Source organism: Mobula hypostoma, chromosome 14 (assembly GCF_963921235.1).
Source record: "Mobula hypostoma chromosome 14, sMobHyp1.1, whole genome shotgun sequence".
Classification (NCBI taxonomy): domain Eukaryota; kingdom Metazoa; phylum Chordata; class Chondrichthyes; order Myliobatiformes; family Myliobatidae; genus Mobula; species Mobula hypostoma.
The window spans coordinates 9276531-9298122 of NC_086110.1; the positions used below are offsets into that span (position 1 = coordinate 9276531).

A 21592-nucleotide genomic window follows, 5' to 3' on the forward strand; every position below is an offset into this window, starting at 1 on the left:
AATGTCCAAAGTTACACCTTGTATGAGAGGGCTAGGAAGGCAAGCAGAGAGAGAGTGGCATGGATTTACTGGTAAAAAATGGCATCAAATCAGAAGAAAATTGTGCCATAGGATCGGAAGATGTTGAATCCTTGTGGGTTGAATTAAGAAACTGCTAGAGTAAAAGAAACCTGATGGCAGTTATAATGTCACAACCACCGATTCGGCAGCGCAGCAGATACGGCAATTGCGCTTGTGAATTTGCACGTGTCAGCTAATTATAATTTCATTGTGATAGTATTTAGCTCCATTCATTCTGTTGCAGTATTTGTCGAGACTTGAACCCAGCACAGCAACGCTTCGCTGCCTGCTTGCCTAAAAAAGTTGGACTGTCCAGTCAAGTGACTCTGAAGACTAGCGGTATTGGTTTTATATTTAGTTATTCCTTTCAGCTGCAGTGTAGGCTTTGTTTTCCATTTGAGAGTTTTAGTTAATATCTCTGTTTGGCCTGGAGTTTATTGTTTTCTTTTCCCTCTGACTCAGTTCGCACTAAAGTCTGGTAATGCACAGACATAGAAGAGGAGTTGCTATTCTCATGTCAAGCAAGCTAAATTTTGAAAAAGTATTCGAAATGGGAGATAATGGGGGCAGATATATTCTGGTAAGGGGGAATATAGATGGAAATCCAGTTACTTTATTGAATATATACGCACACCCGGAAGTGATACTAGTTTCTTCCAGAAAATTACTAATATTATGGTAATGGAAACAGAAGGTCTCTTGAAAAAGATAGAAACAAAATAACCACTTGTGGAATTGGGACAATAGATGTAAGTGACCATGCACCTATATATTTATCTGTTGATTTTGACCTACAACCAAAGAATACTATTTGGAAACTAAATTCAAGTCTACTCAATGATCCCTATTTTAAGGAACAAATGAAAAAAGAAATTGGTCCTTACTTAGAATTCAATGATAATGGAGAGGTTTCACCTCCCATTCGGGATACTCTGAAGGCTGTCTTAAGAGGGAAAATTATAGCGAAATCTTCATATAAGAAAAAATAAGGAATAAAACATTAGAGGAATTACAAAATAAGCTGAAAGAACTAGAAAAAACACACAAACAACAGGAATTCTGCAGATGCTGGAAATTCAAGCAACACACATCAAAGTTGCTGGTGAACGCAGCAGGCCAAGCAGCATCTATAGGAAGAGGCGCAGTCGACGTTTCAGGCCGAGACCCTTCGTCAGGACTAACTGAAGGAAGAGTGAGTAAGGGATTTGAAAGCTGGAGGGGGAGGGGGAGATGCAAAATGATAGGAGATTACAGGAGGGGGAGGGATAGAGCCAAGAGCTGGACAGGTGATAGGCAAAAGGGGATACGAGAGGATCATGGGACAGGAGGTCCGGGAAGAAAGACGGGGGGGGGTGACCCAGAGGATGGGCAAGAGGTATATTCAGAGGGACAGAGGGAGAAAAAGGAGAGTGAGAGAAAGAATGTGTGCATAAAAATGAGTGACAGATGGGGTACGAGGGGGAGGTGGGGCCTAGCGGAAGTTAGAGAAGTCAATGTTCATGCCATCAGGTTGGAGGCTACCCAGACGGAATATAAGGTGTTGTTCCTCCAACCTGAGTGTAACACACAAATTGAGTTTGGCCCAGGATACAATAGAGGAAATTTTAAAAATTAGGAATGAAATTAATAGTTTGCCTACACAAGAAATTAGAAAAAAATTAATGTTTCTGAAACAGAGACACTATGAGAGTGGATCTAAATCTATGAAAATACTAGCATGGAAACTGAAAAAAAAGATAGCAGAAAATACAATTCATAGAATTAGGGATCCAAGAACAAAAGTGATTTAAAAAAAAACTAAGTGAGATTCAAGAAACCTTTGAAATGCTTTACAATACTCTATACTCCAAAGTTCCAGGGGGAAGCATAACCCAAATTGACACCTTCCTGAATTCTTTAGAGTTACCCATTTTAAGCAAAGAACAAAATAGAATGATGACTGCTGACATGACTGAAGCTGAACTAAAAACTGCAATTAGTAGGCTTAAATTAAGCAAGTCACCAGGATCAGATGGCTATACGGCAGGTGGTATAAAGAGTTTAGAAGTGAGTTAATTCCTGTTTTACTCCCCACACTGAACTGGGCTCTAAGAAAGGCGCAAATGCCACCCATCTGGAAGGAGGCGATAATCTCAGCTATACCGAAAGAAGGCAAGGATAAAATGGAATGTGGGTCATTTAGACCAATATCTGTTCTTAATGTGGATTATAGAATATTTACCTCCAACATGGCCAAACGATTAGAAGAATTTCACTGATACATAATGATCAGACAGGTTTTGTACAATCATGCCAAACACAAGACAATGTACGAAGGACACTTCACATTATGGATCATATTAAAAAAAAATGAAATTGAAGCAATAGTGCTAAGTGTGGACGCTGAAAAGGCATTTGATTCAGTTAATTGGAATTTTCTTTACAGAGTTTTACATAGATTAGGTCTACATGACACAATTATTAAAACTACACAGGCAGGCACTATACGACAATCCTACTGCCAGGATTAAAATCAATGGATATTTATCTAATAGTTTTACCCTAGAAAGGGGCATGAGACAGGGTTGTGCATGGTCACTGCTACTGTCCGCGTTATATCTGGAACCATTAGCTCAATACAGGGGATATCAGGGAAATTACTATTAAAGGGACAGAGCATAAATTGGCCTGTTACACAGATGATATTTTGATCTATCTAGGGCAACCAACATACTCTTTACCTAAATTGATGTAATCCTTTGAACAATATGGCCAATTATCAGGATACAAGTTCAACATAGATAAAACCCAACTACTTTCATAAAACTATAGCCCACCAACAGAAATTTAAAGTAGATATCCTTGGGCATGGCAAACACAGTCCGTCAAATATTTGGGCATCATTATGCCAAAAGATTTGGCAAAATTATCAGAATGCAATTATCAGCCTATATATAAAAAAATTAAGGAAGATATAACAAAATGGAACCTAATTCCTTTTCTTGGTCTCGGTTCAAGGATTGAATGTATTAAAATGAATATACTACCTAGACTACTATATCTCTTTCAGACCATACCAATAGAGATTAACCAAAATCAATTCAATGAATTGAACGAGATGCTATCAAAATATATATGGCAAGGTAAAAGGCCTAGAGTTTGTCTCAAAACTTTACAATTAGCCAAGGAAAAGGGGGGATGGGGCCTACCTTCTCTTAGAGATTATTAATTTGCAGCACAGTTGAGAGCTGTGCAACCCATCATATGATGCTCAATGGAAAAACATTGAGGAGAGGATACTTTCCATCCCCATACAGGCAATTTCAGCTGATAATAACCTACAAAGTTACATAAATACTGTTGATAATCCATGGGTGAAAAGGACTCTTAAAATATGAAAAACTATTACGTAGTTTCATTCTTTCGATTGTTCTTTCTTTCTTCTCCTTTCTACAAGTGTATACCTCAGATAAATATTATGTGGAGATATGTGACAAATGTTATTATATGATATATATGTACAGTATCTGAAATACATCTTATGGAAATGTTTGTTTGATAATGAAATTCAATAAAAAATAAATTACAAAAAAAAAGAAAAGGGGATGAGTGGAAAACAGATTTCAACACCTCTAATGGCCGCTATGAGTACTGGTGATGCCTTTTGGTCAGGCCAATGTCCCCGCTGTCTTCCACGCCTTAGTTAACGATGTGCTCAGGGACGTGTTGAACCAGTTTGTTATTTAGATGACATCCTTATCTATTCCCGCTCTCATCGGGAGCAAGTCCAACATGTCCGGAGAGTACTCAGAAGGCTTGTAGAGAATAATCTTTACGCCCAGGCCGAAAGAAAGTGAATTCCAAAAAGACCAGGTGTTGTTTTGGGGCTATATACTTGCCCCTTTCAATGTTCAAACGGACCCTAGTAAAGTTCAGGCAGTTATAGAGTGGCCCAACCCATCTACAGTCAGACAGATGCCGGTCTGAATTCATAGGGGTTTACGAACTTTTATCGCCGCCTCATCCAGAATTTCGTCTCTATCGCAGCTCCGATAAATGCACTCAACCAAGAAGACCTCGGTACGATTCCTTTGGATGAATGGTACCGACCAGGCATTTTTGGAGCTGCCCCATTGCCGCAACATCCAAACTCATCACAGCTATTCATTGTCGAGGTGGATGTATCCGACGTAGGCATTTGAGCTGTCCTCTCTCATTGCTTGTCTGCGGATAGTCCACTGCTGTCATGGTCCCATCTGGCAATTCCCCATCTTGTTATTATCTCTTTGATTGGGCCTTAATCCCCTCGTCTGATTTCCAATCATTCCCAGTTCCACTAATTACAGCACACCTGGTTCCCATTAGCGAACATAGGACAAAACTCAGGCGGCAGAGCATGCTTTGCCAATTCGTTAGTCGACTCTAGTGTGAGTAAAACTCGTTTCCTGATTCCTTGGGACTGTCAGTTCTAAGCTCCGCATCATTTCCTAGATACTCTCCGTGAACATTGTCTCCATGTAAAGATACTCCTGGATACTGGTTCCCCATTCGCGTCGGTACTAACACCTCATGACTGTACTTCCGCACCTGTGTCCTACACTTCGGTTCATCCTTAGCCTCGTCCTTGCAACAGCTGCACTCTTGTGCCTTTCTTTCCCGTCGCTTGACTCCGGCCGAGAGGAATTACGATGTTTGGAACCGGGAACTTCTGGCTGTCAAGGAAGCCCTGGAGGAATAGCGACGCAGGCTGGAGGGGGCAGAATATTCATTCTTGGTCTGGACAGATCACCAGAACCTCTCCTACATTCAGGATGCAAAGAGACTCAACCCTCTACTCCACACGGTTCAATTTCATCCTCGCCCATCGTCCCGGCAGCAAGAATACAAAGACCGACGCGCTCTCCTGGCTGTTCAATGGATCTGAGGTCAATGCCGATCCACACCCATTCTTCCTCGCTCATGTACTGCTGCTCTGGTGATCTGGAGAATAGAGACAGAGGCGAGGGCCGCCCAACAGTCGCCCCCAAGCCCAGATGAGGGACCTCCCAATCGGCTGTTTGTACCTGATGTGGTGCATTCCAAAGTGTTGGAATGGGGTCACTCCTCCCATCTAGTTGGACAACCGGGAATTCAATGGACCCAGGAGTTTTTAAAGAGTCAATTCTGGTGGCCATCTATGTCCCAGGATGTCCACGACTTTGTATCTGCCTGTTCCACCTACGCTCGCAGCAAGACATCACGCCAGCGTCCTGTGGGTCTCTTGTGTCCACTGCCTTTGCCCCACCGCCCCTGGTTCCAGCTTTCAGTGGAATTCATCATCGGGCTGTCCCCGCCTAATGGAAAAGCCACAATTTTGGTCGATGTGGATCGATTTTCCAAGGCTGCACACTTCATTGCCCTCCCCAAGCTCCCATCAGCCCGTGAGACTTATGGTTCAACATGTGAGCAAGCTCCATGGCTTTCCTCAAAACATAGTGTCTGATCGTGGATCACAGTTCACTTCCCGCTTTTAGAAGGCTTTCTACTCTCTTGTAGGAGCCACGGCCAGCCTCTCGTCTGGTTTCCATGGCTAATGCAATGGTCAGACCGAAAGAGTGAACGGGAGGTGGAGGCAACCCTGTGTCCTGGAGCTCCCAACTGGTTTGGGCAGAGATCGCCCACAATAACATTCAGTCGTCTTCCACTGGTATGTCTCCCTTTGAATGCTGGAAGGGATTTCAGCCCCCTCTCTTCCTTCATCAGGAGATTTATGTAACAGTTCCGGCTGTTGAATAGCTGATCCAGCGCTAGAAGCGCACCTCCAGACCAGCCGGGGCTTCTCTGCTGCGCGCCCAGAAATAGCATTCCCGGCAGGCTGATCGGCTCCGTCGAGAGGTAAGGCCATTCAAGCCAGGAGAGGAGGACTTCTGAAAGTCGAGAGCGGCAAATTGGCACTGGGCTACTTGGGACCGTTTGTAGTGAAAAGTCTGTCGACAAGCTGTCGTAAAGATTGTTTAGCAGCATCCCTGAAGACCAGCCAGTGTTCCTTCTTTTCCAGCTCAAGCCGGTTGCTGCCTCACCTCTGGTCTGAGTCACACCACCTGGTAGATAATTCCCTTGTTTATACGGCGCAGTGCCTCCTGGCATATTGATACACCAAAAGATCAAGGCATTTTGCTGTCTGTACAGGAATGAAATAGTGCTGAGGAGCTACCTACTGATTTCATAGCTTGGGTGTCATGGTGCAATGGATACTTAAGAATGGTGCAGATTGCAAGATTCTTTCATTAGCAAATGGACTAGTGACATAATGTTCACAAGGCAACCACTGTACAAAAAACACTTATAGTGATAAATGATAGAATTAATTAATTTTCATATACAAAAAATTTTGCAGCCGAATGACCGCTTTTATCTTGTCACTGTCATACTGTCAGAAAAAGAATCTTGTACAAAGTGGTGAAATGATACTAGCTGAAGTAATGAACAGAAAGTGAAACATAGGATGAGGTGTGCAATTTGTTGTGATGTGGGACAGGTCATACTGAATGGAGAGTGCTAAAAATGTCCAACCCATTTGGGAGTTCTCTGTGGTGTGAGACTGATTTGTTTTCCTGAGTTAGTCCCATTTGCCTGCACTTAGCCATAGCCCTCTCAGCCTTTTTAATGTGAGAACTTTCTCAAATGTATAAACTTTGTAATTGTATGCAACTTTTTCACTTCCTCTGGTACCTCATTCAGTATACCAGCCACTATGCGAGAAAGTGGTGGATATGCATATTAGGTTCTGTTTATATCTTTGCCCTTCATTTTAAACATATACCATACCCTCTATATTTTGATTCTCCTGCCACAGGGAAAATGACCTGTAACTATCCCAGTTATCTTTGCCCCTCATTATACTATAATTCCTAATAAGTTAATCTTATGACCTCCTTTGCTCCAAGGAAATCATCCCGGCCTGTCTATTCACTGAAGCCCTTGGTTTCTGCAACATCTCTCTGAATCTTTTCTGCACCTTCACCAGTAAGATGCTTTGTGCAATAAAGAAAATCTTCGCCAACTTCTCTACCTGTGTCACCACTTTCAGAGATCTATGCACCTGCACCTTTAGATTGCTATGTTCTACAAAACTCAAGAGCCATGGCACTTATTTCTGCTTGATTTAACTTCCCAAAATGCATTACTTCAAAGGTCCAAGGGTTCAAAGGTATAATTTAATGTTAGATTTACTTCATATGTTTCAGTTAAATTCCATGGCAGATGTTTATCAATTATTATGTACATAACTGGTCCTCCTTTTTCTCAGAATGGTAAAATGTCTTATCATAGTGTTCTTCCATTCGTTTTACTACTTCTGCGCAGGCACTATTGCATCGCACCAATTGACAAGCTTTCTTCTTCTTGCCATCTGAGAGGAGGTAGAAGATCATGAAGGCGATACGCAACGATTTAGGAACAGCTTTTCCACAATTAGATTTCCGAATACTTCATGCATCCATGATTTCCCCTCATTTTCCACTATTTTTGTTTTGTAATTTATAATATTTTTATGTCTGCTGTATCGAAACAATAGATTTAACGTCGCATTCGTCAGTGATAATAAGCCTGAGATTCTGCCGAAGCTGGTAACACAAGAAAAACCTGATTCAGATTCTCCCAGTAGGAGCGCTGCAGGGCCAGCGCAATTCTGGTGACTGCAACAGTATCTGGTTTTTAAGTGGCGCTCTTCAGGAAGTGACGGAGATGCGGCGATACTGTTCTGGTGATGCTGGGTAATGTAGTTAAGTGGAAAACGTGTGCCGGAGTTAGAGGATTTGAATTGTTGTCTGGCATGAGCTTAAAGAGGCTTCGGGTTGAGTCTGAGAATGGGGGTCGAAAAAAGAGGCAGCTGAAACTGGAAGTTGCAGAATTCAATCGGTTGTTGCTGGAAACGAAGGAGAGAGTGAGCGAGGCCTGGAGTCGGGGGCTCGAATATTCACACGGTAAGGGGGAAGGGCCCCGGAGTCCGGGCTGCAACTCACAAGCTGCACAGAGGGCCATATCGCAACGGCATTCAAATCTGTGTGCACCTAGTCTGGGCTGACGTTTTATTGCCGAGAAATACATTTTTAAAAAGACGCAAGAAATAGATGGACCAGTGGACACAACCCTCCCGTGAGACTATTTCACCAACAATGTCACGATGAAACAGATGACTGATAGTTTATTCCTGCCTGATCTTTTGGGATAGGGAATTCCAAAGATTTATTATACTCTGCATAATAAATCATTTCAATTCTAAACAACCAGTCATTTATTTTGATACTTCTGCCACTAGTTTCAAATTCTAAAGCTGCTTGTGATCTATTTTGCCAATCTGGCAATGTATCTTAGCAGAGCAGGCAGCATCTATTCCACTCCATGGATGTTGCCTGACTTGCTGAGTTCCTTCAGCATTTGTGTGTTGTCCTGGATTTCCAGCATCTGTAGAATCTCGTGTGTTTATCGAAGAATCTTGCATGATCAAATGAAATTTCTTCATTCTTCTAGTCTCTTTGGCATTGAATCCCACAGATTTACCATCCTCTGGCTAAACATCCTCTGAGTTCTAAAGTTGTAATCTGTAGCTGTGCCCTCAGGTCCTATACTCTCCTATTATTGGAGACATTCTCTCCGCCTCTAGTCAATCTAGGCATTTCAATATTCAGTAAGTTTCAATGAGATGCCCTCACTCTTCTAAACTCCAGTGAGTACAGATCCTGAGTCATCAAATGCTCCTCATATATTAACCCTTTTGTTCCTGGGATGTTTCTTGTGAACCTTCTCTCTGGACCCTTTTCAATGCCAGCTTTCTGAGCTATGGGGCCCAAAATTGCTCACAACATTCCAAAGGTGGCCTGACCAATGACTCAGCATTGCATCCTTGCCTTTTTATTTTAGTTGTCTCAGACTGAGTGCTAACATTGCATTTGCCTTCTGTATTACTGACGGAATAGGGAACTCAATACAAGGACTTCCAGGTTTTTTGAACTTCTGGAGAATCTATCCTGGGCCCAACACACTGATGCAATCATGAAGGCTTTGTTGTGAACTTGAGGAGATTCAGTATGTCAGTAAATACTTGCAAATTTCTATGCATGTACAGTACAGAGTGCTTTCAAATCTCTTACTAGCTCTTCCTACGGTTAGTCCTGACGAAGAGTCTCGGCCCGAAACGTGGACTGTACCTCTTCCTAGAGATGCTGCCTGGCCTGCTGCATTCATCAGCAACTTTGATGTGTGTTGCTTGAATTTCCAGTGTCTGTAGAATTCCTCTTGTTTACAGTACAGAGTATTCTGATTGATTGCATCACAGCCTGGTATGGACATGCCAATGCACAGGATTGCAAGGGACTGCAGAGGGCTGCAGAGCCAGTCAGTTCCATCATGGGTACAATCTCCACAACATAGATGCCATCTTCAATATACAGTGCCTCAACTAGACAGCATCTAACATTAGGAATCCTCAGCATTGAGACCCACAAGTGGAACAGGTCAAAAGCTTTAAGTTCCTTGGGGTCACTATCACAAATGACCTGACTTGGTCCAACCAAGCGGAGTCCATTGCCAAGAAGGCCCACCAGTGCCTTTACTTCCTGAGAAAGCTAAAGAAATTTGGCCTGTCCCCTAAAACCCTCAATAATTTTTATAGATGCACTGTAGAAAGCATTCTTCTAGGGTGCATCACAACGTGGTATGGAAGTTGTCCTGTCCAAGACCGGAAGAAGCTGCAGAAGATCATGAACACAGCCCAGCACATCACACAAACCAACCTTCCGTCCTTGGACTCACTTTACACCGCATGCTGTCAGAGCAGTGCTGCCAGGATAATCAAGGACACGACCCACCCAGCCAACACACTTTTCGTCCCTCTTCCCTCCGGTAGAAGGCTTAGGAGCTTGAAGACTCATATGGCCAGATTTGGGAACAGCTTCTTTCCAACTATGATAAGACTGCTGAAGGGATCCTGACCCGGATCTGGGCCATACCCTCCAAATATCTGGACTGCCCTCTTGGGTTTTTTTGCACTACCTTACTTCCCCTTTTCTATTTATGATTTATAATTTAAATTTTTTAATCTTTACTATCGATTTGTACTCCAGGGAGCATGAAGCGCAGAATCAAATATTGCTGTGATGATTGTACGCTCTAGTATCAATAGTTAGGTGGCAATGAGGTATAAAGCCTCCTCACTGCTAGCATTGGGGATGAAGTACAGGATCCTGAGTCCCCACACTCATTGATTTAGGAACTGCTTCTTCCGCTTTGATATCAGATTTCTGAACAGTGCAGGAATCCATGAATGCTACCTCATTTTACTGGTTTTGCGCTAATTATTTATTTTTGTATTTATAGAAACCATAGAAACTACAGCACAGAAACAGGCCTTTTGGCCCTTCTTGGCTGTGCTGAACCATTTTCTGCCTAGTCCCACTGACCTGCACACGGACCGTATCCCTCCATACACCTCCCATCCATGTATCTGTCCAATTTATTCTTAAATGTTAAAAAAGAACCTGCATTTACCACCTCGTCTGGCAGCTCATTCCATACTCCCACCACTCTGTGTGAAGAAGCCCCCCGCCAAATGTTCCCTTGAAACTTTTCCCCCCTCACCCTTAACCCATGTCCTCTGGGTTTTTTTCTCCCCTTGCCTCAGTGGAAAAAACCTGCTTGCATTCACTCTATCTATACCCATCATAATTTTATATACCTCTGTCAAATCTCCCCTCATTCTTCTATGCTCCAGGGAATGAAGTCCTAACTTATTCAACCTTTCTCTGTAACTGAGTTTCTCAAGTCCTGGCAACATCCTTGTAAACCTTCTCTGCACTCTTTCAACCTTATTTAAATCCTTCCTGTAATTTGGTGACCAAAACTGAACACAATATTCCAGATTCGGCCTCACCAATGCTTTATACAACCTCATCATAACATTCCAGCTCTTATACTCAATACTTTGATTAATAAAGGCCAATGTACCAAAAGCTCTCTTTACGACCCTATCTACCTGTGACGCCACTTTTAGGGAATTTGTATCTGTATTCCCAGATCCCTCTGTTCTACTGCACTCCTCAGTGCCTTACCATTAACCCTGTATGTTCTACCTTGGTTTGTCCTTCCAACATGCAATACCTCACACTTGTCTGTATTAAACTCCATCTGCCATTTTTCAGCCTATTTTTCCAGCTGGTCCAAGTCCCTCTGCAGGCTTTGAAAACCTTCCTCACTGTCTACTACACCTCCAATCTTTGTATCATCAGCAAATTTGCTGATCCGATTTACCACATTATCATCCAGATCATTGATATAGATGACAAATAACAATGGACCCAGCACTGATCCCTGTGGCACACCACTAGTCACAGGCCTCCACTCGGAGAAGCAATTCTCTACTACAACTCTTTGGCTTCTTCCATTGAGCCAATGTCTAATCCAATTTACCACCTCTCCATGTATACCTAGCGACTGAATTTTCCTAACTAACCTCCCATGTGGGACCTGGTCAAAGGCCTTACTGAAGTCCATGTAGACAATATCCACTGCCTTCCCTTCATCTACTTTCCTGGTAACCTCCTCGAAAAACTCCAATAGATTGGTCAAACATGACCTGCCATGCACAAAACCATGTTGACTCTCCCTAATAAGTCCCTGTCTATCCAAATGCTTGTAGATTCTGTCTCTTAGTACTCCCTCCAATAACTTGCCTACTACCGACGTTAAACTTACTGGCCTATAATTTCCTGGATTACTTTTCGATCCTTTTTTAAACAACGGAACAACATGAGCCACTCTCCAATCCTCCAGCACCTCACCTGTAGACAGCGACATTTTAAATATTTCTGCCAGGGCCCCTGCAATTTCAACACTAGTCCCCTTCAAGGTCCGACGGAACACCCTGTCAGGTCCCGGGGATTTATCCACGTGAATTTTCCTCAAGAAGCAAGGACCTCCTCCTTTTCGATCTGTACAGTTTCCATGATCCCACTACTTGTTTACGTATAATCATTATTACGTCTTTTCTCTCTTTCAAAGATCTTTAGAAAGTCATTCACGCCTTTATATCCTCCCGCTTAGACTACTCTAACTCCTTGTATACTGGGATTAGTCAGTCGTCCCTGTCCCGCCTGCAACTGGTCCAGGCTCCTGACAGGTGCTCGGAAGAGGGACCATATTACTCCTATCCTGGCCTCTCTCTACTGGCTACCAGTATGGTTTAGAATTGATTTTGAGGTTCTCCTGTTTGTTTTTAAAACCCTAAATGGGCTGGCCCCCTCCTATATCGCAGACCTTCCAACCCCTTATTCTACTTCCAGGTCCCTCAGGTCGGCTGACTTGGGGCTCCTGGTTGTCCTACGATCTAAATTTAAGTTCAGGGGTGACCGCGCCTTTGCTGTTGTAGCCCTTAGACTGTGGAGCAGCATTCCCCTCCCTATCACATCTGCCCTCTCCATTGACTCTTTTTAAGTCCAGGCTCAAAACTTGCCTTTATTCACTGGCGTTTGAATCTTCCTGATGTGGCTGATTTTTGGCTTGTGCTTAGGCTCATGTGTTGCTTATTTTGTACCTATAAGCTGTATGCCTTGTTTAAATCTGTGTTTCTTGTATTTGTGATTTTTGCTACCTGTTGTGGTTTGTACAGCATTTTGGTCAACATGGGTTATTTTTAAATGTGCTTTATAAATAAATTTGATTTGACTTGACTTGATTGCCGTGGCAAAGCAGCAAATTTTTGTGACTTAAAAAACAAAAAAAATTCTGATTCCGCTCACCTACAGAAGGATACACTTTTAATTGAGGGAACTTTTATCAGATTAATGCCTGGTATCAATGTTTTGTTGTAAGAATAGAGTAAGAAGCAGAGCCTATACATTCCTGGGTTTAGAGGAATGAGGGATAATGTTGTTGAAAGACTTGAGATTTGTAGTCCTAAATAGCAGTGTAGTCTGCGTGGGGTTGTTTACTAGCTTAAGGCTAAGTTAATGGACATGGTTATTGCAGAAGGCATGTATCATGCAACAATACGAGCATATCTACTATACTAAATAAATTAGAAAGACAGCAGGTTTTTGTTTTTTTTTAGAGGTTGATGGTGCTTTCACAATTGCACTGTTTTAACAGTTGAAGATGTTGAGCTATGAGGCATATAATCTTTAGTTTTTGACTTGCAGAAAAAAGCTTATGCTTCACAGTGAAACTATGGTTGCAGTATAAATCCAGAGTTCATTTTACCTTGGATGGGAGTAATGTGTTGTTCTCTTACGTGAAAAATGATGTTGTTTTGGAATGAGTCTTTCCTTTGGATCAGTATTCAGAGCTTGGATTACAGTTTCAAAATGGAATCAGATGTTCAGAGCTGAGATAACAAAAAGCTTCTTCACCTTGGAAGCCGTGAATATTTGGAATTTTCGGACAAGTGGAATGTGCAGAACTCATTTCCTCACACCCAGATTGGTAGGTGTTTGCATGTTAGAAGAACTAAAGGATATTATGAGTAACTCAAGGAAGTTGGTACTGAGGTAAAATATCAGCCGTTAAATTATTTTGTGGGTGAAACAGTAATGGGACATCAATATTAACACGTATTGGAATTGATGAGGAGTACAGACAGTGATCTGCACATCTTGTATGTTCAAATATTCATAGCTAGATGGAGAGCTCAGCACATGCTGAGAAGAGGAGTTCAAGTATACACCAGGCAGTGTAACTGGAATGAGTATTACTTACTGGTACTTGTGGTAGGCTACAAATATTTTGTCTTGCATTCTTTAGGAGGTGGCGATTATTTATTTTCCTTTTTATTTTTGCAAAGCATCTCAGTTGAAAGAGTAACATGCATACGTCTAATTTTTTGCAGCCTGGCTGCTTCTTGACAAGAGATTTATCTCTGCCTTTGTGCCTTCCTTTACAGAGTGTGGTCTGCTGGTCAGTGCTCAGCCATTTACGCACTGTGTGGTACCTAATTTCATCCAGAGTCAGTCATTCCTGACAGGGCTTCAAAATGAACTTCTGCAACTAAACTTTCATGAAAAATCCAATGATCTCTACAAATTTAAGCAGGTGAGAAGCAGTTTTTGCAGGGAGAAAATGGAAAGGTTGCTTGTAGAAAGAACAAAATGAAATTGATACCCCAAAAGATCAAGGCATTTTGCTGTGTGTACAGGAATGAAATAGTGCTGAGGAGCTACCTACTGATTTCATAGCTTGGGTGTCATGGTGCAATGGATACTTAAGAATGGTGCAGATTGCGAGGTTGTTTCATTAGCAAATGGACTAGTCGCATAATGTACACAAGGCAGCCATTGTACAAAATACACTTGTAGTGATAAATGATAGAATTAATTAATTTTCATATACAAAACACTTTGCAGCCGAATGACCAATTTTATTGTGTCACTGTCATACTGTCAGGAAAAAAATCTTGTACAATGTTGTGAAATGATACCAGCTAAAGTAATGAACAGAAACTGAAACATAGGATGAGTTGTGCAATTTGTTATGTGGGGACAGGTCATGTAGTTTACAATTACAGTGGTTGCTGGCATTTTTAGTTTCTTAATAAAGATAGCAGGTTGCGAACATTTTTAAATATTATTGAGAAGTTTTTGTTAGTTTATTCAAAGCAAATGGGAGAGCTTGAAGCAGGAGAGCTTAAAGCACAGGCAGTCTTCATGCCGTTTAGCCTTAAGCAACTGTTAATTGAAGTGATGAGATGCACTTCTGAATATTGCTTTTCTGACTCAGCTAAGAGAACAATATTGCAGATAAATATTTAGAACTAACAATTTGATGGAGGTAAATGTAGCCATTGACGGGAAAGTTCTGGTGATACATGTATAGTTAAAACTGATTTTTTTATTACTATGTATGTTAATATAATGTTTTGTTTCTTATTAGTCAGATGATCTCAGGAGAAGGAAAGAGTACCATATCTCAGCGCTAAGGTGAGTTGCTGTGAACCAAGAGCTAATCCTCTTGTGGTGCCCCAAGTACAGTTCATTGAGACTTTCAACAAGTTCTAGAAATGAGTGTAGGAAATGGGGCCCAGAGAATCGAAAGGAAATATAGTGAGTTTTAAAGAGAGAAGTGGAAATAGGTCCTTGGTGAGTTTGGAGGAACATAGAAAAATGAGACTGCAGTGTATTTGAAGAGAATATAGAAAGAAATGCCCCAGTGAGACAGTTGCCCTACTATTGGGAGTTTTGATCAATTAGGTACCAGTTATTAGAGTTTTACCATATTCCTTAGTGTTTACCTCATCACTACTGCTGGCACTACCACAATTTGTGTCATACCATCTCTCATAGTCACAGTGCATTCACAGATCTTACCTGTCAGATGTCTTGGTACGTATTGGTACCAATGACATATGAAGGAAAAACAAAGTGGTCATGAAAAGAGATATTAGAGACCGAGGTAGAAAGCTGAGAAGTAGGCCCTCCAGGGTAGTAACTTCTGGATTGCTGCCTGTGCCAAGTGCCGTTGAGGGTAGAAACAGGATGATATGGCATATTAATGTTTGGCTGAGTAGCTGGTACAGGGGGCAGGGCTTCAGGTTCTTGGATCATTAGGATTCCTTCTGGGGGAGGTATGACCTGTTCAAAAGTGACGAATTGTACTGAACCCGAAGGGGACTAATATTCTCATGGGCAGGTTTGTTAGAGCTGTCAGGGAGGGTTTAACTAATTTGGGTGGGAACTGGGGTGAAGGTCCTCAGGATAGGACTGATGGTAAGAAAGTAAAGGTAGCCTGCAGTCTGACTGTCAGGAAGGGCAGGCAGACGAAAGGACAAAATTGCATCCAACAAGGTGAGTATCAGTGGATTAGGGATACAGAATCAAAAAGAGTAGCAAATGCAATATTCTGTAAGTGTTATATCTCAATGCATGGAGTATAAGAAATAATCTTGTTACATTATTAGAAATTGGCAGGTATGATGTTGTGGCCATCACTGAATCGTGGCTGAAGGATGGTTGTAGTTGGAAGCTGAATGTACAAGGTTACACACTGTATCGGAGGGATAGGAAGGTAGGCAGTGGGGTGGCGTGGCTCTGCTGGTAAATAATGGCATCAAATCAGTAGAAAGATGTGTGATAGGATCAGAAGATAGAAACATAGAAAATGTACAGCGCAATACAGGCCCTTCGGCCCACAAAGCTGTTCTTACTTTAGAACTACCTAGGCTTACCCATAGCCCTCTATGTTTCGAAGCTCCATGTATCCATCCAGGAGTCTCCTAAAAGACCCTATCGTTTCCACCTCCACCACCGCCGCCTGCAGCCCATTCCATGCATTCATGACTCTCTGCATAAAAAAACACTTAACCCTGACATCTCCTCTGTGTGAATTCCCACACCCCGTACCGCTCTGTTTTACCTCCTCCCCAAGATTCACAGGCCTGACTGTCCCGATAGACCCATAGTTTCTGCCTGCTCCTGTCCCACCGAACTTGTATCTGCCTACCTCAACACCATTTTGTCACCCATAGTTCAGTCCCTCCCCACCTACATTCGGGATACATTCCATGCCCTCCACCTCTTCAATAACTTCCAGTTCCCCGGTCCCGACTGCTTCATTTTCACTATGGATGTCCAATACACCTCCATTCCCTATCAAAAAGGCCTTAAAGCCCTCCGCTACTTTCTGGACAATAGACCTCACCAGTTCCTCACCACCACTACGCTCCTCTGGTTGGCGGAACTGGTACTCGCACTTAATAACTTCTCTTTTGGCTCTTCCCACTTTCTTCAGAGTAAGGGTGTAGCTATGGGAACTCGCATGAGCCCCAGCTATGCCTGCCTCTTCATTGGTTATGTGGAACAGTCTGTGCTCCGAACCTATTCTGGTACTGCTCCCCAACTTTTCCTTCAGTACATTAACGACTACATTGGTGCTGCTTCCTGCACCCATGCTGAGCTCGTCAATTTCATCGACTTTACTTCAAAGTTCCACCCATCCCTCAAATTCACTTGGTCTATCTTGGACACTTCTCTCCCCTTTCTCGATCTCCTGGTCTCCATCTCTGGAGACAGACTGTCCACTGACATCTTCTACAAGCCCACTGACTCTCATAACTACCTCGACTGTACCTCTTCCCACCCTGCCACATCAAAAATGCCATTCCCTATTCCCAGTTCCTCCATCTCCGCCGCATCTGCTCCCAGGATGAGGCTTTCCGTTCCAGGACATCTCAAATGTCCTCTTTCTTTAAGGATCGTGGTTTCCCTTCTGCCGTCATCAATGATGCCCTCACCCGCATCTCCTCCATTTCCCGCACTTCGGCCTTCACCCCATGCTCCCGCCACCACAATTGGGACAGAGTTCCCCTTGTCCTCACCTACCACCCCACCAGCCTCCAGATCCCGCACATTATCCTCCGCAACTTCCGCCACCTTCAAGAGGACCCCACCACTAAGTACATCTTTCCCTCTCCACCCCTCTCTGCTTTCCGGAGGGATCGGTCCCTCCGCGACTCCCTGATCCACACGTCCCTCCCCACGGATCTCCCACCCGGCACTTATCCCTGTAAGTGTAAGTGCTACACCTGTCCCTACACCACCTCTGTTGCCACCATTCAGGGCCCCAAGCAATCCTTCCAGGTGAGTCAACACTTCACCTGTGAGTCTGTTGGGGTCATATATTGCATCCGGTGCTCCTGGTGTGGCCTCCTCTACATCGGTGAAACCTGACACAGATTGGGGGACCGCTTCGTCAAGCACCTCCGCTCCGTCTGCCACAACAGACAGGATCTCCCACCCACTTGAACTCTGCTTCCCATTCCCATTTGGATATGTCCATACATGGCCTCCTCTACTGCCATGATGAGGCTAAACTCAGGATAGAGGAGCAACACCTCATATACCGTCTAGGTAGTCTCCAGCTCCTTAGTATGAACATAGAATTCTCCAACTTCCAGTAATTCCCTCCCCCTACCTTCCCCTATCCCTATGTCACTCTGCCCCCTCCCCTAGCTGCCTATCACCTCCCTCATGGTTCCACCTCCTTCTACTACCCATTGTGTTTTCCCCTATTCCTCCTTCACCTTTCCTGCCTGTCACCTCCCTGCTTCCCCTCCCCCACCCCTTTTATCTTTCCCCTTACTGGTTTTTCACCTGGAACCTACCATCCTTCTCCTTCCCACCCTCCCCCCACCTTTTTTATAGGGCCTCTGCTCCTTCCCTCTTCAGTCCTGACGAAGGGTTCCGGCCCAAAATGTTGACTGATCATTTCCACGGATGCTGCCTGACCTGCTGAGTTCCTCCAGTGTGTTGTGAGTGTTGCTTTGACCCCAGCATCTGCAGAGTATTTTGTGTTTGAGGTGAGAGTGGATATGGGACCGCTAGAAAATGAGGCCAGAGCAATAATAACAGGGTACAAGGAGATGACAGATGAAATAAATGAGTAGTGAGTCATCGGTCTTCACTGTGGGAAGATACCAGCAGTGTGCCAGATGTTGAAGGGTGTGAGGGAAGGGAAGTGAATGCAAGGGAGAAGGTGCTCAAAAAGCTGAAAGAACTAAGTGTACATAAGCCGTCAGGACCAGATGAACTGCACACTAGGGTTCTGAAAGAGGCAGTGGTAGAGATTGCAGAGGCATTTGTAATGATTTTTCAAAAATCATTGGATTCTGGCGTAGTGCCAGAGGACTAGAAAATTGCAAATGTCACTACACTCTTAGAGAAAGGAGGAAGGCAGCAGAAAGGAAATTATAGACCAGTTAGCCTGACCTGAGTGGTTGGGAAGATGATGGAGTCAATTGTTAAGGATGAGGGGATGAGGTTATAGAGCACTTGGTGACATAGGACAAAGTCAGCATGAAACATATATTGGAGTTCTTTGAGGAGATGAGAGGGATGTAGTGGCTGTTATATATTTGGACTTTCAGTTAAGAGCCCATGGTTACTATCATGGTTAGAGCATTGGCTGATTGGTTGGAGGCAGCAAGTGGGAATAAAAGGACCGTTTTCTGGTTGACTGCCAGTTACTGGTGGTGGTCTGTAGGGGTCAGTGTTGAGACTGCTTTTTATGCTGTATATCAGTGATTTGGATGATGGTGTATAACCACTCTGAGTCGGTGAGTTGGAGTTGCGATAAAGAGATTTATTCAAACTTCGCGGCCTGCTTTAAAGCCTTCCCGTTCCCGCCCTCCCTGGGGCAGGATTGCTGTGGGGAATGCATATTCCCAGACCCTTTCTGCGCGCGGGATTTTCCCCCTGCTGGTGAAGATGGCCTGGCACCCTTTTTGGGGCTGGCCCTCTGCCTGCGCGCGCTGTTGTGAGCCGGTTCATGTGTGCCAGAAAGTGGGTCACCACATAACCCCCCCCCAGAACCGGCGATACCTCCCCCAATGTCCACAGTCTGGATCGGCCTCTGTTTGGGAGGTCTGCCCCTGCGCCGCGGTGCCTGAGCCTGGACCGGCTACGCCAAGTCCACATGGGCCGGTTTGAGTCAGTCCACCGTGAAAACCTTCTCTCTCACCCCAATGTCCAGCACGAACGTGGACCCATTGTTCCTGATCACCTTAAACGGCCCCTCGTAGGGCCGCTGTAGCGGTGCCCGGTGTCCGCCCCATTGTACAAAAAGAAACTTGCAGTTCTGCAGGTCTTTGGGTACGCAGGTCGGGCTCTGTCCATTCTGTGAAGTGGGTATGGGGGCCAGGTTACAGAGCCTCTCCCGTAGTCTGTCCAGGACTGCTGTGGGTTCTTCCTCTTGTCCCTTGGGGCTGGTATGAACTCTCCTGGGACGACCAGGGGTGCGCCGTACACCAACTCGGCCAACGAGGTGTGTAGATCCTCTTTGGATGCCGTGCGGATTCCGAGCAGGACCCAGGGAAGTTCGTCCACCCAGTTAGGCCCCTCCAGGCGGGCCATGAGAGCCGACTTCAGGTGACGGTGGAAACGCTCCAGTAGTCCGTTCGACTGTGGGTGGTAGGCAGTTGTTTGGTGTAGCTGTGTTCCTAAAAGGTTGGCCATAGCTGACCACAGGCTGGAGGTGGACTGGGCGCCCCTGTCGGAGGTAATGTGGGCCGGTACCCCGAAGCGGGCTACCCAGGTTGCGATCAGTGCTCGGGCACAGGATTCGGAGGTGGTGTCGGTGAGCAGGACTGCCTCTGGCCATCTGGTGAACCGGTCTACGATAGTTAGGAGGTGCCGCGCTCCTCGCGACACTGGCAGGGAGCCCACGATATCCACATGAATGTGGTCGAACCTCCGGTGGGTGGGTTCGAACTGCTGCGGTGGAGCCTTGGTGTGCCGCTGCACCTTGGCCGTTTGGCACTGCATGTATGTTTTGGCCCATTCACTGACCTGTTTACGAAGCCCATGCCGCACGAATCTGTTGGAGACCAGCTGGACGGTTGTCCTGATGGAAGGGTGCGCTAAGTTGTGAATGGATTCAAAAACCCGCCGGCGCCAGGCTGCTGGGACGACGGGGCGGGGTTGGCCGGTAGCTACGTCACATAGTAGGGTCCTCTCACCTTGGCCTACGGGGAGGTCTTGGAGCTGTAAATCGGAGGCTGCAGTCCTGTAACTGGGGATCTCAGCGTCTCCCTGCTGTGCCTCTGCCAGCGCTGCATAGTCCACCCCCTGGGACAGGGCCTGTATGGTCGGTCTGGAAAGTGCGTCTGCCACAACGTTGTCCTTTCCCGAGACATGCTGGATGTCCATCGTGTACTCGGAGATGTAGGACAGATGTCGCTGCTGGCGGGACGACCAGGGGTCGGACACCTTCATGAACGCAAAGGTAAGCGGTTTGTGGTCTGTAAACGCGGTGAAGGGCCTACCTTCTAAGAAGTACCTGAAATGCTGGATTGCCAGGTATACTGCCAATAGCTCCCGGTCGAAAGCACTGTATTTGAGTTCAGTTGGTCGTAGGTGTTTGCTGAAGAACGCCAGGGGTTGCCAGCGACCCTCTGAGTTGTTCCAGCACTCCACCGACTGCTGTGTTGGACGCGTCCACCGTGAGGGCAGTAGGAACGTCCGTTCTGGGGTGCACTAGCATCGTGGCGTTTGCCAAGGCTTCCTTGGTTTTAACGAAAGCGGTTGCGGCCTCTTCATCCCAGGTAATGTCCTTGCCCTTACCCTTACCCGCTGAGGGGAGGAAACGGTGGTAGAAATTCACCATACCCACGAATTCCTGCAGGCCTTTGATTGTGTTGGGTCGGGGGAAGTTGCGGACCGCGTCTACCTTGGCGGGCAGAGGGGTTGCCCCGTCTTTAGTAATCCTGTGGCCCAGGAAGTCGATGGTATCGAGTCCGAACTGGCATTTGGCTGGGTTGAAGGCCGAATTCGCTCAGGCAGGAGTAGAGCTGGCGGAGGTGGGACAGATGCTTCTGCCGACTACTGCTGGCTATGAGGATGTCGTCCAAATAGATGAATGCGAAGTCCAGGTCGCGTCCCACCGTGTCCATTAGCCGCTGGAAAGTCTGTGCGGCATTCTTTAGACCAAACGGCATTCGGAGGAATTCGAAAAGTCCGAACGGGGTGATAAGTGCTGTTTTGGGGATGTTGTCCGGATGTACCGGGATTTGATGGTATCCCCGGATGAGGTCTAC

General features: G+C 44.9%; 1 protein-coding gene across 1 annotated transcript in view; it reads left to right on the top strand.

The window, feature by feature from the left end:
- Positions 1 to 7463: 7463 nt before the first annotated feature.
- ogfod1 (2-oxoglutarate and iron-dependent oxygenase domain containing 1) overlaps positions 7464 to 21592 on the top strand; it is a 111981-nt gene continuing 97852 nt past the window's right edge. Inside the window, exons 1-3 of the mRNA XM_063066638.1 lie at positions 7464 to 8003; positions 13952 to 14100; positions 14938 to 14984. Of these exons, the coding sequence (XP_062922708.1) occupies positions 7787 to 8003; positions 13952 to 14100; positions 14938 to 14984 (413 nt within the window). The 5' untranslated portion in view covers positions 7464 to 7786. The remainder of the gene's footprint in view (positions 8004 to 13951; positions 14101 to 14937; positions 14985 to 21592) is intronic.